The 12922-nt window shown below is 44.5% G+C and overlaps 1 protein-coding gene across 4 annotated transcripts; it reads left to right on the top strand.

Annotated features, from left to right (window-relative positions):
- Nucleotides 1–5579: 5579 nt before the first annotated feature.
- On the top strand, nt 5580–11199 carry tcaim (T cell activation inhibitor, mitochondrial). 4 transcript variants are annotated; one of them, XM_036539062.1, is made up of 12 exons: nt 5589–5787; nt 6008–6078; nt 6206–6288; nt 6669–6801; nt 6936–7077; nt 7508–7763; nt 8071–8193; nt 8609–8706; nt 9046–9137; nt 9329–9561; nt 9894–10025; nt 10229–11199. In XM_036539062.1, the coding sequence occupies exons 3-12, from the start codon at nt 6254–6256 to the stop codon at nt 10452–10454; spliced, it is 1470 nt and encodes a 489-aa protein (XP_036394955.1). In that variant the 5' UTR covers nt 5589–5787; nt 6008–6078; nt 6206–6253; the 3' UTR covers nt 10455–11199. The 4 variants fall into 4 exon arrangements, with proteins under 4 accessions (XP_036394958.1, XP_036394955.1, XP_036394957.1 ...); XM_036539065.1 differs by lacking the exon at nt 6008–6078 and having other exon boundaries at nt 5580–5609; XM_036539064.1 differs by lacking the exon at nt 6008–6078.
- Nucleotides 11200–12922: the final 1723 nt, after the last annotated feature.

The following is a 12922-nucleotide window of genomic DNA, read 5'->3' as shown; positions in this document are numbered from 1 at the left end:
TAGCATTGTTAGTGTGTACTCTTCCTCAGAGTGTGGATGCAGGCATGGTGCTCACAGCAGAGAACTTTGACCACATGCAGTACTGTCTGGAGCTCCTGCAGATCCCCCAGACCCAGATGGACCTTTTCCTGGCAGTCAAGTACAGGTGCGCCCATTGTGAAAACATCAAGTGTCTGTGATCACCAATGGACTACAATGCCATTAAAGGACCTCACTGTGACACAATATATTGATGTAAATCAGATCCTTTAAAGGAATATTCACACGTCTCCCCAGGGCCCTGGAGAGACCTGTAGCCTGGAACTCAGCGGTGGGGGACGTGACCGTAGCAGTCACTGAGATAGAGGTAAGAGGATAACTTATCCAAGACTAGCTTTCCTATAGCTTTTTTGATATACACAAGTTAATCCTGAAGAATTGGTGCAGGTATTTCGGTAGTGTGTGTCCATACTACATGCTTTGCAGCACAAACTCAGTCATCTTACAGGCGCCTTGGTGTAAAAGAGTGGAGGGATGACTCAGGACCTTGTCTTGTATAAATATTGCATGTTTAGATCCCAGGTGGGACACTACTGCTGTGTCATTGAGCGACCCTTTGTTAGCCACAGAGTGACTTAGACATTCAGCAGACTCTGCCCTGTGACTAGGTGTGCTCTCTGTCTCCAGTGCTGTGCAGAACAACAGGACTGGGCCAAGCTGGGGAGTGTGTTCTGTGATGTGTGCGTGTCCTGTCCCGGCCTGGCCGAACTGAACCGCCTCAGCGGGAGCATTGTCCTGGCGCTCCTCAGGGATCCCCTGCCTGGCGCCCCACTTCCCTTCTGCCAGTTTGTAGAAGCAGGTCTGCTTAGCTTCCTCTGAGACCAGAAAAAACAGGACACTCAGCTCTGTGATCCTTCTGCGTTTAGGTTCCAGTGTGGTTCATGCTGGTGTACTAGCTATTGGCATTCTGACTGACACACCCCTTCATGTATATTCATAACATTTTGGCAAGTCAGAACACTTTAATCCAGTGATGGCAGGCTAAATATTCAGTGTTGAGCACATAAAGCTGAATATCTGTTCAGGAAATGTAGGTACCACACGGGGGCGTCAGAGACTGGAAGACTGGTGTGTGTTGAGATGAATATGACTAATGTCCCTGTTGCTATGCATGAGGGTGATATCATAAAGAAGCAATATGTGGTGTAGTGTTAAAAACAGTAAGCTCTGGGCCTTGAGGATGGTGCACTCTTCTAAAGTGAAAATGTCAGAGCACAGAAATGGAATGACCTGTAATTGAAATAAGTTGCTGCTCCTCCTTTTGGTTGTTTTAGTTTGTCAAGGAAGCTCGGCAAATGGATTGGTCAAAAACCTACTTGGACGCATTGGTGTTTCTTTGATGTTCCAATACTACAAAATGCAACAGTGGCCAAAGGTAACAAAAATGGTACCATGACAATCCATAATACCCTAAACCCAGGGTGGTTTACATAGTATCAAATCATCCATTGGTACGAAGTAAACTAGAGAAACTTAAAGCGGCATCAGAAGAGGGTTAATAATTGGTGGAAATCCGCATTTACAAAGTAACCGAGGACTAGTTGTATATCTCTGCTGTTCATAGAAACATGAGCTTCAGGGGGGCTGGGCTCTGACCTCATTCTTGACTCTGTCAGTGGTGCTCGGTGGTTGCACTTTCACTCCAGAACTGGGTCATAGTCTAAATCTTAATGAAGACAGAAGGTGAAAGGTCATTGCAGAAGCACTGACGAGCTCTCTCACAGGCCAAGAAGCTGCTGGACTCCCTCAGCGTGTTGAAGGTGAACTTCTCCACGCTGAAAGGCCTGTTGGTGGATGAGAGCGGGTCGTCGAGGTGCCGGGCCATCAGCGTGGCCGCTGAGGTGTTTCTGAACTGCGGGAGCACGGAGGCCGCCTTGAGCGTGCTCAGAGGTAAAACGCGCACAGCCGGAGCTGCCTGAAGCTGAGCTCTCCCTGACACATGTTCCTCCCACTGACCTGGGTACAGCGTACAGCCTTTCTGATGCTCCTCCATTTCATTTCGAAGGCAATACTTGTGTACGTCCCTGGAGACAACCACTATAAAAGTGTGCTTTAAAAGCATGTGCTCATAGGTGATTTAAGGAATCCCTGGTACAGGGAGCTATGATTATGCTTGTTTTAAATGTAGTCCATCTCTCAGTTCGTTAGGATTGATTGGATCTTGAATTTTCTGTCTGATGTTTGTAACAAGTATGGTTTGCTGGAAATATTTGTTCTAGCAGAAGGAGGCAAATTATTTTTATTAAATTCCTACAGCAAGATAGTAATATTGTTAGTTACATCAGCTGAGTCCTGCTCAACACTAGCTATATTTACTCAGCTGAACTCAGTCATTCGTGATGCAGCTTCTGTCAGGGTGTGAGTTAGTATGGGGGAGAGAAAGGAGTGTGGGTTTCCCTTCAGATAATGACTGGATCGTCAGCACCCCCTTTTGGCCATGTGAAGAGGGAGATTTGATACACCGGCGCAAGGTGCTGTATCGCTTGGCGGAGGTGATCACCCAGAAGAACATGTTTGCGGAAACGCTGGAGATCCTGACCAACCTGCCCGATCTGCAGGACACTACAGGTAAATGCAGCAGGCTTCATCAACAGGACCACATCCCCACTAACCATCCCTACAGATCAGCTGTACCTGAGGAGAGCTGGAGGCACATTCATCATTCCCTGATTACATAACTTTCCTTTCCAGATTCCTCAAATCACTGTGAGATATAATTGTACAAATTGTACAATTGTGGACACTTTCTGACAGATTTTTTTTTGTATTTTGTACTGCCACAGTTGAAGTGCTTTCTCAGGCAACTGTCTCCTAAACATTAATTGTGTATTTTGCGAGCAGATGGTGGTGGCCTGGTTCCCTTTTGGTAGGTTTTCACGTGAAATAAGTGATGGAACACGCAGCTGTCCTTTTGTTCAGGTTCAGTGGATGTCTCCCAGTACAGCATCCTCTTCCACCGACATCTCAGGGCCTGCCTAGAGAAGCAGAATTTGCCTGTGGCTTCGAGCATGGTGGACCTCATGTTTATGAAGAGCATCTCACTGGATGTGCGCCTGCTGCGGTTGCTTATCCACAAACTGGGGAAGCAGAACGCTTGGCAAAAGGCCCGCTCTCTTTACAAACGTATGTGTATGCCCTACCCGTCGCCTGTATGTTTTATTGTCCTTTTCAACACTTGGTGTTCTGCAGAACCGTCTGTCTGAAATCACATGTAATCACTGAAATCACTTCTAATGCTATGTCTTTTATTCAAATGTATTTTTTAATAAAGAAGATGCTGTTATTGTAATTGTAATTGAGATCATGTATTGCTAGTCATGCGTAGAGCCATCTGTTAAATTACATGAAGCATGAGGAAGGTGTTAATAACAGTTATTTTGGTAGTAGTAGTCATGTTTTTCAGTAAAAAGCCCTCTTGCGCTCTTGTCCTGTGTTTCCAGGTGCCATGTCCATGGGGTGCTACCCTCAGACTCTGGTGAATAAATACTGTCGACTCCTCCCCATCCCCCACTCTCTAAGTGAAATTGAGATGACGCTCGCTATGGAGATGTTCATGGTATCCAATGCCAGCGACATTCAGAACCCAGGCAGCTTCCCCCACACACTGCAGGTAGTCTTAAAAAGGTGGGCATTGTTTTTTGGTTATGTATCTCTCTGCAAACTGGGACTCTGTTTTGGGCAAGCACAGTGTTAACACTATGCATGGCTGTGTGTATGTATCATGGTTCATACAGATATCGTTAGCACATTTACGGACTAGCAAGCACTTTTTCAAGGACTAGATCTTATTTTCAAGGTCCTCATACAAACTTTTTTGTGAGGCACACGTGACAACAGCTCTAGCTGTCAGTAACTGTAACTGCTGGCACAATTGTTCATTCTAGACAGAAAAAATATATACATAAAATGGCATGGGTAGAACTCCATGGACGCACGTATATTTGCTCTGGACAACAGAAATCATGCAGAATGCAACATGAGATCTATTCAAATAAATGGTTAATTTTTCATTAAAGTCTCCTTGATTCAGATTCTGTCTGATTTTCCAGGTATTCCAGTAGTTGAATTCTTAGACATTCTAATTCCAGCACTTTAAGGACCTTGTACAAACCCTAATTTGTGTGTGTGTGTGTGTGTGTGTGTGTGTGTGTGTGTGTGTGTGTGTGTGTATGTGTGTATGTGTATGTGTGTATGTGTATGTGTGTGTGTGTGTGTGTGTGTGTGTGTGTGCAGGAAAGGAGATGCTGAGATGGTCAGTGAGAATGACTACAGTGCAGCTGGTAGCCGCCTCTTGTCTGCAGCCCAGACTGCCATTCCCAGGCTGGTGATCAAATATGCCACAGTCAATCCCAGCCAAGAGCAGGTGTTCACTCTGGACTCCCTGTCTGCCTCCAAGTGGCTTGTCCAGAACATGAACTGGGCCTCCAAAGTCTGGCTGTCCCCTGACCTGAACACAGACACCAGCAGCAGCCCCCAGACTCTGTCCACTTAACGACTACAGAACTGTACTTAATTCCTGACTTTACCATGCAAAACACATGCTTAGAGATGTTCTTCACTGGATACCTCCGAACACTGGTTTGATTTAATTTTTAGTTTAGTTTGATTTTTTTTTTTTTTTTTTACTGAATGTTAAGTATAAAACAAAAATGTTAATACTTGTATTTTCCAAGTAACGTCTGACTCCAAAAAAATTGTTTGAGGTTTACCATAGATAGGTTTAACAATAGATTTACTATGTAAATTGTAGTATTGTAATTATTATAATTACAGAGGACATCTATATATGTGCTAAATTTCTCAAAAATTGTAATGGTAGTAAAATACCTGTGCATTCGCTGTATTACAGCTGGTGAGATTTCTCCTTTAACAGTAAGAAGATGCCTTGAGTGCTTTTCTGTTTGTGTTCTGTATGACTGGAAAATGTCATCAATAAAAACTGTTTTGACGTCTGTGTATTTCACATTTATTTAAAATTTAACACATGTATTCTTGCTGCAGTTCAAATGCTAAAAGCTTTTTACCCAGTGGCGTTCAGTTCTAGTAGACACCAAGGAGACTGTCAAAAGTGTTTGATGGAGGCAATAAGTTGTTATTGTTGTGAGTACATTTATACTGATGGAGGCAGTAAGGTGTTACTGTTGTGAGTACATTTATGTGCTAATTTTGAATTCTCCATTGTTGAATTCTCCAAGATGGAGACCTGATGGTTCGAGACAGTCAAACATCAAAACATCAAAAGCAGCAAACCAAACATTTTTTTTTAAGTTTAATATACGTTTCAATAACTTACACATGACAAAAAGCGCTTTTAAAATCACAACAACCTTGTCTGTGATTTACGTAAAAATCAGATTTGTTTCTTTTAATATTTTATGATTGAAAAAGGAAAGAGAAGACCTGGGAGATGATTCCCTAGAGGCCCGTGTTTGGGGAGCTGTTCACTTGCCGTGACCCTCGCTTTGCCAGCAGGTGTCGCCTTGAACGCGTTGCCTGGAAAGCAATGACGACAGCAGCGTCATGATGCTAGTGTGGCCTGACGGCGACGAGCGATTAGTCACGTCTGATCGGTAGGGTCCATAAGACAACCAAGCGCAGGACGAATGAATGAGGAAATTTCGTAAATCACTGCCGTGTTAAAGAAGTAGAAGGAGCGTACAGGGTAGACAACTATGTGGTGTCAAAGGAGAAGGCAAGATATATCGACTGGGAACGCCCGCTAATCTGTTGTGATTGAAAGTACTTTCGGTGTGTGGCTGGTTTAGTCTGCTACTTGTCTGTTTATTTTCAGCAGCACTCTGAATGTAGGTTAAACTCGGAGACAGTTACAGCAATGCCACTTTGGGTCTCATCGCCTTGCTATTTCTGTTTGTGCTTGTCTTTCTAATGACATGTGTGCATTTACTCCGGTAATGTGGCCACAGAATTATCTAACTAATTATATATTTGTTTTTTAACGTGACAACAGCTATCGTAGGTGGATCAGACAGTAATTGTCACGATATCCGCTTTAGTCCGACTTAATTCCATGACATTCAGGTATGTAAACATGTTCCCTGCGCGGTGACTGGTGTTTGTCTTTTGTCAGTCAGCTAGCTTGCAGGCAAAATGTAGAAAGGACTTAAGTGTGGCAAACTGTAATCACGACTGTTTTTTTGTTTCACAGGAAGAACTCTACAGTTGTGGATGTCGCAATTTGAAAATAGCTCACACGATGTCTGTGATCTCTTTCCTGCGCTGGACCATGAGGTCAGTGTCAACAAGAGCACAGTCGTGCTACTGTAGGCTGAACACTCCTTGCAGAGCAGCATGCCATTTCAGACTTGAAATCTATCTGTTGTGCTTAATCAAATTAAAACGAAAATGTTACATTTGAAACATTTAGATGTCTAAATTAATCCGTAATATATTTTGTCACATTTGTGGAATGTCGTACACACATTCGTATGTGGACAGTATGAGTACATGTTTAGCTATTTCACTGATCATTGTTTTCAACAGCCTCATAATCAAGTTTGGGATTTTCTGGTTACTATGGTTACTATTATTGTTTCAGTGAAACGTAACGTTAAGTCATCGCACCCTCCAAGCGCGGCTTCCCATTAGAGTTACCTCACTGTCCTCCACAGGCGGTGCAGCACACCTGTTATTGTTCAGATCCTCCAGAAAAGCACGCTATCAGGTGCAGAGGCCATCACTGCACTCCGGCCCTTCTACTTTGCTGTGCACCCTGACTTTTTCGGCCAGCATCCCAGGGAGAGGGTAAGATGTGACCGTGTGTTGGGGAGTAATGTTTTCCTTAGAGCGACAGGGAGAAAAGTACCAGTTGGACACATTAAATGCTTGCTCCTGAGTGGGGCCTGTTTGTGTTTAACATGGGCTGTTTCGCTCTGCAGGAGGTCAATGAGAACTCTCTCAAGAGGCTCAATGGCTATTTGGAAAACCTTCAGAAGCCGGGAACTCGCTCCCTTAAACCGACCAAGCTGACCTTTTACGTCAGGGACACGGCGGAGAAAAAGGATGAGATTCTTGACTCGGGTAATCCTGACTTTCATGGTGGTTTTTTTTTTTTTGGACACAGTTACACTTTAAAATAACCTTTTGGAAACCTACCACAAAGTCGGTTGTTGCATTTGACAGTTCTAAAAGTAGAATGTCACTTGAGAATGTCTAGGTACTCAAATACCCAACAAAAGTTTTGCTTTTCCTAACACTGGGCAGCCATGCCTTTTGTTCAGAACGGCTTCTTTAGGCAAACCAGGTAATCATGCATAATGTGTATTTGCCCCATTTCTGGTGCACAGCGCTAATAAGTTACCTAGAAGTTCTAACAGAGTTAGAGTCAGTTCCAGAACTGTAGTTGTTCCTCGGGATAGTAGGTGGTTGTGGGTGGTAAGGAAGTGTAACTGAGTCTTTGCACCTTTACCTTTGGCAGACGAGCGTTAAGCCGAGTCATTGTGTCACCCAGGGTTCCGCTCTGTCAGCTTCACGCTGCACACTAAGGATGTGCTGAGCACTGTGGTGGACGTGCTCCGCTCCTGCAGCCTGTCCATGGAGCACATGGAGGGTCTGAAGTCTAGTGCTGAGCCGGACATCCGCTCCCAGGAGACTGCATCTGCCTTCTACAGACCCATCAGATGGGACAAGTCCTACTACGCCTTCACTGGGTACAGAGACCCCGAGGAGGAGCTGGAACAGGCCAAGAGAGTGGAGCCCACACTCAGGTATTGACCGCAGATCATACAGACAGCTATAAGGGACACTGTAATTTTTTGCTCATGTGCCTAGAAATTTTTTTGACTCATTTTAATTTTTCGGAGAGACCTTTTGCTCTGTGTGTGACTCCCTTTAGAGTCATTACTTCCACCACCTCCTCACGTGTGACTACATTTTTTTTACCTAAAATTAGAATGCTAAATTTAACTGTTTTGACAACACTTCCCACAGTGGTTCCTACTAATGACATCCGCCTATGTGAACTTCAGCACAGTTCCAACCCTGTGTGTGTGTGTGTGTGTGTGTGTGTTCCAGCCTGTGGCTCAGGAATAATGAAGCGCAGGCCACAGAGAAGCAGAAGACCAGCCTGCCCCGCAGAGAGGAGCTGAAGAGGCTGAAGAAGGAGCTGTGCCACAAACTGGGTCTGACTGACATCAGGTCACTGTCACGTCCTATGGCAAACCCAAACACACATACACACACCACCCTCCTCCTCTCACTCTCCTGTCACACTCATTAATCACCATTGATTATTCATGTCAAGCACCCTGCTCAAGGGCAGGTTATATCAGTACAAAATCTGTGCACTTAACTAGTGAGTTTCCTACTGTTCCATGAATTGCTTATGCACAGTTTAACTAAGGGATCATTTCAGTGCTTCAGCTTTGTAATTGGTCATTGACTTTGAATACCAAGTGAGTCTTTCCTTTTTGCTGTTGTTTGAGACTGAAGCAGTGTGTGTTAAAGCAGTGTGCTGTTTCTACTAGTCGTACAGTATGCTCAGACACCAATGTAAACCAAGCCTAACTCAACCGAGTCTTTAAATAGTGACATGCAGTCCTCTCACCTGCAGGTGGCAGCGTAGCTGGGGGGTTGCTCACAGATGCTGTCAGTTGCAGAGTTTGAGTCGCCTCTCACAGCAGAACCCTGTGTCACTCCACAACTTACAAGGTATAGCTACAGGGAGCTGCTGGTTTTCCCTTAATTTAGCAGAGAGCTATACTAGAATCAGAATCATTTCAGAGATTCAGTAGCATCTCATGCAGTAACCCAGCTCCTGTTGTATCACATTGTTTAAACTCCCATTTGTCAGAGATGACTAATTTAAATGGAATATGTTCATGACCTGTGTCAAAGCCCCATTGTATCCGCATAATGAAGGGCACGTTAACTGGACTGATCTGGAGTTCTGAACAGTTCTGAGCTCTATAGTGTAACTGAATAAAGGACCGTTGATAATGCAGTAGGGAGCAGAGTGTTAGAATTTATTTTGCTATCGCTTCCCTTCAGGGCACACGCTGGTATTCACAGACCAAACAGGGATGAACTCTTCTGGTCATGTGATGCTCGGGACAATGGACGTCCATCACCACTGGGCAAAAGTAAGAAGAAAAGTTTATTTTCTTTGTAAAATTAAACACCGCTGTGTGTTTAATTTTATGTGTTAATATGTCTGAATTTAAATCAGAGTGCTATGAGATCAGTGCTACCTTTCCATTGTTTTTGTTCTTTGTATGTTTTTGTGTGTGTATATGTGTGTGTATGTATATGTGTTTGTGTTTGCGTGGTACAGCTCTTTGAGCAGTTGCCTAGTTACCGGGCCCTACTACAGCAGACAGAGTGGCTGAAGGAGAGGATCAGCCTTCTGCTGGGGGGAATCCAGGTGATCCACATTGAGAGGCGGGGCCCCCTGCTGGCCCTGGAGGAGCACTACAGCTCCCTCAGTGCCTTCCATAAGAGACTCCTGCCCCGCCGACCTGCCCTGCATCCCCGCAGTCTGCAGGACCTGGCCATGTCTCTGGAGAGGTACCCACTCATACTGTTGTATAGCTTGCATTCCGTGTGCAGTGCATCACAATTATAATTTATTATTTCAGGGTTCTGAAATCAATGTTAAAGTCCTACACAGAAATGAAAGCAGTGTTCCTATGTCATGCTTTGCGTTCACTATTGTGACTGCACTGACCACTGAAGTTAAAAGTAAAGAGATTTGCAAGCTTTCCTTTACAGTTTCAGCTTCAGCGTAAATTGAAGGGTTGACTGTCTGCGTGGATAGGCAGGCCAGGGCAGTTTGGATTGGAGACAGGTCATGGTGTTGGTCCAATGTGATTGAGGTTGAACCCCCACCACTCTCCCAGTGACCGCACCAGCCCCATCCTGCACGAGCTGGGACACTTCATCGTCCCCACGGCCTGCGAAACCCAGGAGCTGCAGTCTGTGCTGCAGAGCCAAGCCCAGGAGGCCAGGAGACGCGTCAAACGGCGAGAGCAGTGAGTCTGTGTTTACATGGATGTGTTAGAGTATAGCTGAACGTGTGTATAGGGTGGAGGCTGTGTGGGTAGTATCTGTATGCTTGTGTGGGGCAGCCTTTGCATGCACTTCCTTATCTGGCCTGCCTGCCTTACTTCCTGTGTTTCCTTCCCTCTCCTCTCAATCTCTCCCTCTGTCCGTCCGTGCCCCCCCCCCGCTGCAGGCTGGAGGCCGAGGAGCAGGAGGTGGTGCGGTCGTGCCGGGCGGAGCTGTCCCTCCGGAGCCTGCAGAAGGAGGCGGGCGTGTCCAGCCAGCAGATGATCCCGTGCTGCAGACGGCTGCTGGAGGAGCGCCCGGCGCAGCTGCAGGGCCTGCGTCTCTGCGTTTCCCACTTCTACTCCGTCCAGCAGGACGGCGACCTCTGCATCCCCTGGGACTGGAAGGGCTGAGAGGCGCCCGGGCCGGGGGGGGGACACGCACGGCCAAGCGCCTGAGCGCTTTAACCCCCGCGGCTGCCCAGGTCATCACTGCAGCCGGAGCAGCAGTAGAGTTAGAAGCCTAAGAGAAGTCACAACGGCACTTTCTAAATTCAGTAAACTTTCTGTTGCTGAGGTCAGAGAGGAACAAAATTTTTTTGTAAAATTAAAAATGTACTAAAGTACTTCCACTTAAATTGACCACATGAAATGGCAGAACAGCAGAATTGGAGATTAAGGATAAACCCTCATCTTCAGAGACAGGGGACACAAAAATGTGAGGGACAATTTTCTGTTGTTAATTCACATTACTGGCTGCTGTCAGATACCCTGCTGAGAGTACTTCTGTACTGAATCTCCTGGTTTAGTTCTCAAGCCTTCGGCTGCTGGGATCATATTTGTCTGGGTGTCTTGTTAATTTGGGATGTAAATCTGTTTGTTTCTGTCTGTCTGATTGGGAGGCAACCTTCCAGTGTGTGTCAGATGGTGTGCACGTTTCTGTCGTCAGCAGTTTTCAGTCGTGTCATTTTTCACAATCAGGGTGTGGTACTCCCTATGAGGTCTACCTGTTTTATCAGCAGCACAGCTTCATGCTTAGGTTTTTTATAAAAGTTTTAATAGGTGGCCACAGATACAGTACAATGTCAAAGATGTCACAAGTGTTTAATACATTTCCATTAGATGGAGCTCTTTCTCCATGTGAAGTATTTCAGTTCAGTTCCAGAGCGTCTTTCATTAGATTTGATATGTCTGTCTGTCCTGACTCATCAGAGGACAGTGATAATAAGATTTTTTTAACGACTGAAGGTTTACCAAGCAGTTTAGCCTCTGTGGTCTGTACTTACGTTTCTTAAAGTCTTGTTTGACATAAAAACAGGTCAGTCATATTCTTTTCACCTATTACAGAGGCCATTATTAGAATGTTATACCATACAAGGATTCCAGATTTCTATTTCGTTTGACTGAAAGTAAAACATTCACCATACTGTACATTCAGAAGTCAGGACAGTGTTTGTTTCATGCTACATGAGTCCTGCCTCACAACAGCTCAGAAGGAGACCCAGATCACACTGAGAGCTCAGAGTTCCTGAACCACTTAAGGTCACAGCGGTAGGTTTGCACTAAAAGACTTTTTTCCACATAAGCTGTAGGTCAATGGTGGCTGTAGGTGCTATGCTCAAGCTGGTTTATTTGTACCCACAGTCAGACTCGGCTGATTGTGTGACAGTAGCAAATGTCTTGCATCAGGAAATGAGGAATATGTGGGGATATAAACAATGTGACATGGAGATGTGTGTGTGTGTGTGTCAGAGTGTGAGGTTAATGTCACACAGAGTGCTAGAAGCTACTGATAAGACAGTGACACTTCATGAATCTAAAACTGCCTGAACCAGCTAGGATTCTTGGTAACTCACTGAATTGGAAGCAATTATCAGAATTTTGCTGTGGAGAGAGCAGCGTGTTTTGATTTGGTTCACAGGATGTAGTAGCTCACCCATTCATGAAGCCTCACTCTCCTATCACAGCTGGAAGCCAGGAAATGCATCTGTGCTGTAGGGTTAGATGCTGGGAGAACGGTTAGGATGGTTTAAGTAAGTGCTAAAATTGGCCACTGAAAGAATGTAATTTGATATATTTTCTTCCTGGGTCAGTTTTGTCCCACCCTGCTCTCCTACTGTCAGTGGGTGTGGACTATGTGTGTGGAATCGACCAGTCAGAGTCGTATGGTGCTGAACATATGATTCCTTTTTCCACAGTGGAGGAGAGGCCTTACAATCAAGAAATCTGGTTTGAAATCTTTTTAAGAGTATGTTTTTTTTCATACAGGCAGAGAGTTATGTATAAGTGAGATTTTTAGATTATAAGAAAATTGAGAAAAATCCAATTATTTCAAAAGTGTTTGTGACACAAGTATATAAGAAAATGTGACAGAATTAATATCTAACAACTGAACAGCAAACTGTTCTGTAAGTGCAAGATAACGGATATGGTAACACTGTATATTATGTAATATTTAATGAGTAATGTATTAATGAGTATTGTACTTAAAAAATAAAAAACTGAAAATGTGCAGTCTGTTTTAGAAGTATTAATTTGACTGTTGGTCACTTCTACAAAAACAACATAATTTCAGACGAGCACTTTCACTGCATACGTGCATTTCAGCGACTACTATCTCATCATGAAAACTCTTTTTGCATGTGTGCTGTGCATCTTTGCTGTCTTCGTTGCTGTAGACAACCATTTTGTTTTCCTTCTCCCATTCCTGAGCTGATGAAAAGTCCAAATATACAAAAAGTCCTGCCTTGTTGATTATGTGAAAAAACAGAGGAGGTACAATAGTTAGAGATATTGTAGCAAAATATCCATTAGCCAGTATCTTGATGGCTAGTTAACACTTGTTGCCCAGTACTACACCCCTGCATAGTATCTAGTCATTC

The sequence above is a fragment of the Megalops cyprinoides genome, chromosome 10, assembly GCF_013368585.1.
Source record: "Megalops cyprinoides isolate fMegCyp1 chromosome 10, fMegCyp1.pri, whole genome shotgun sequence".
Classification (NCBI taxonomy): Eukaryota; Metazoa; Chordata; class Actinopteri; order Elopiformes; family Megalopidae; genus Megalops; species Megalops cyprinoides.
Note: the sequence above shows the minus strand (reverse complement) of the source record. Positions and strands in the feature narration are given on the sequence as shown.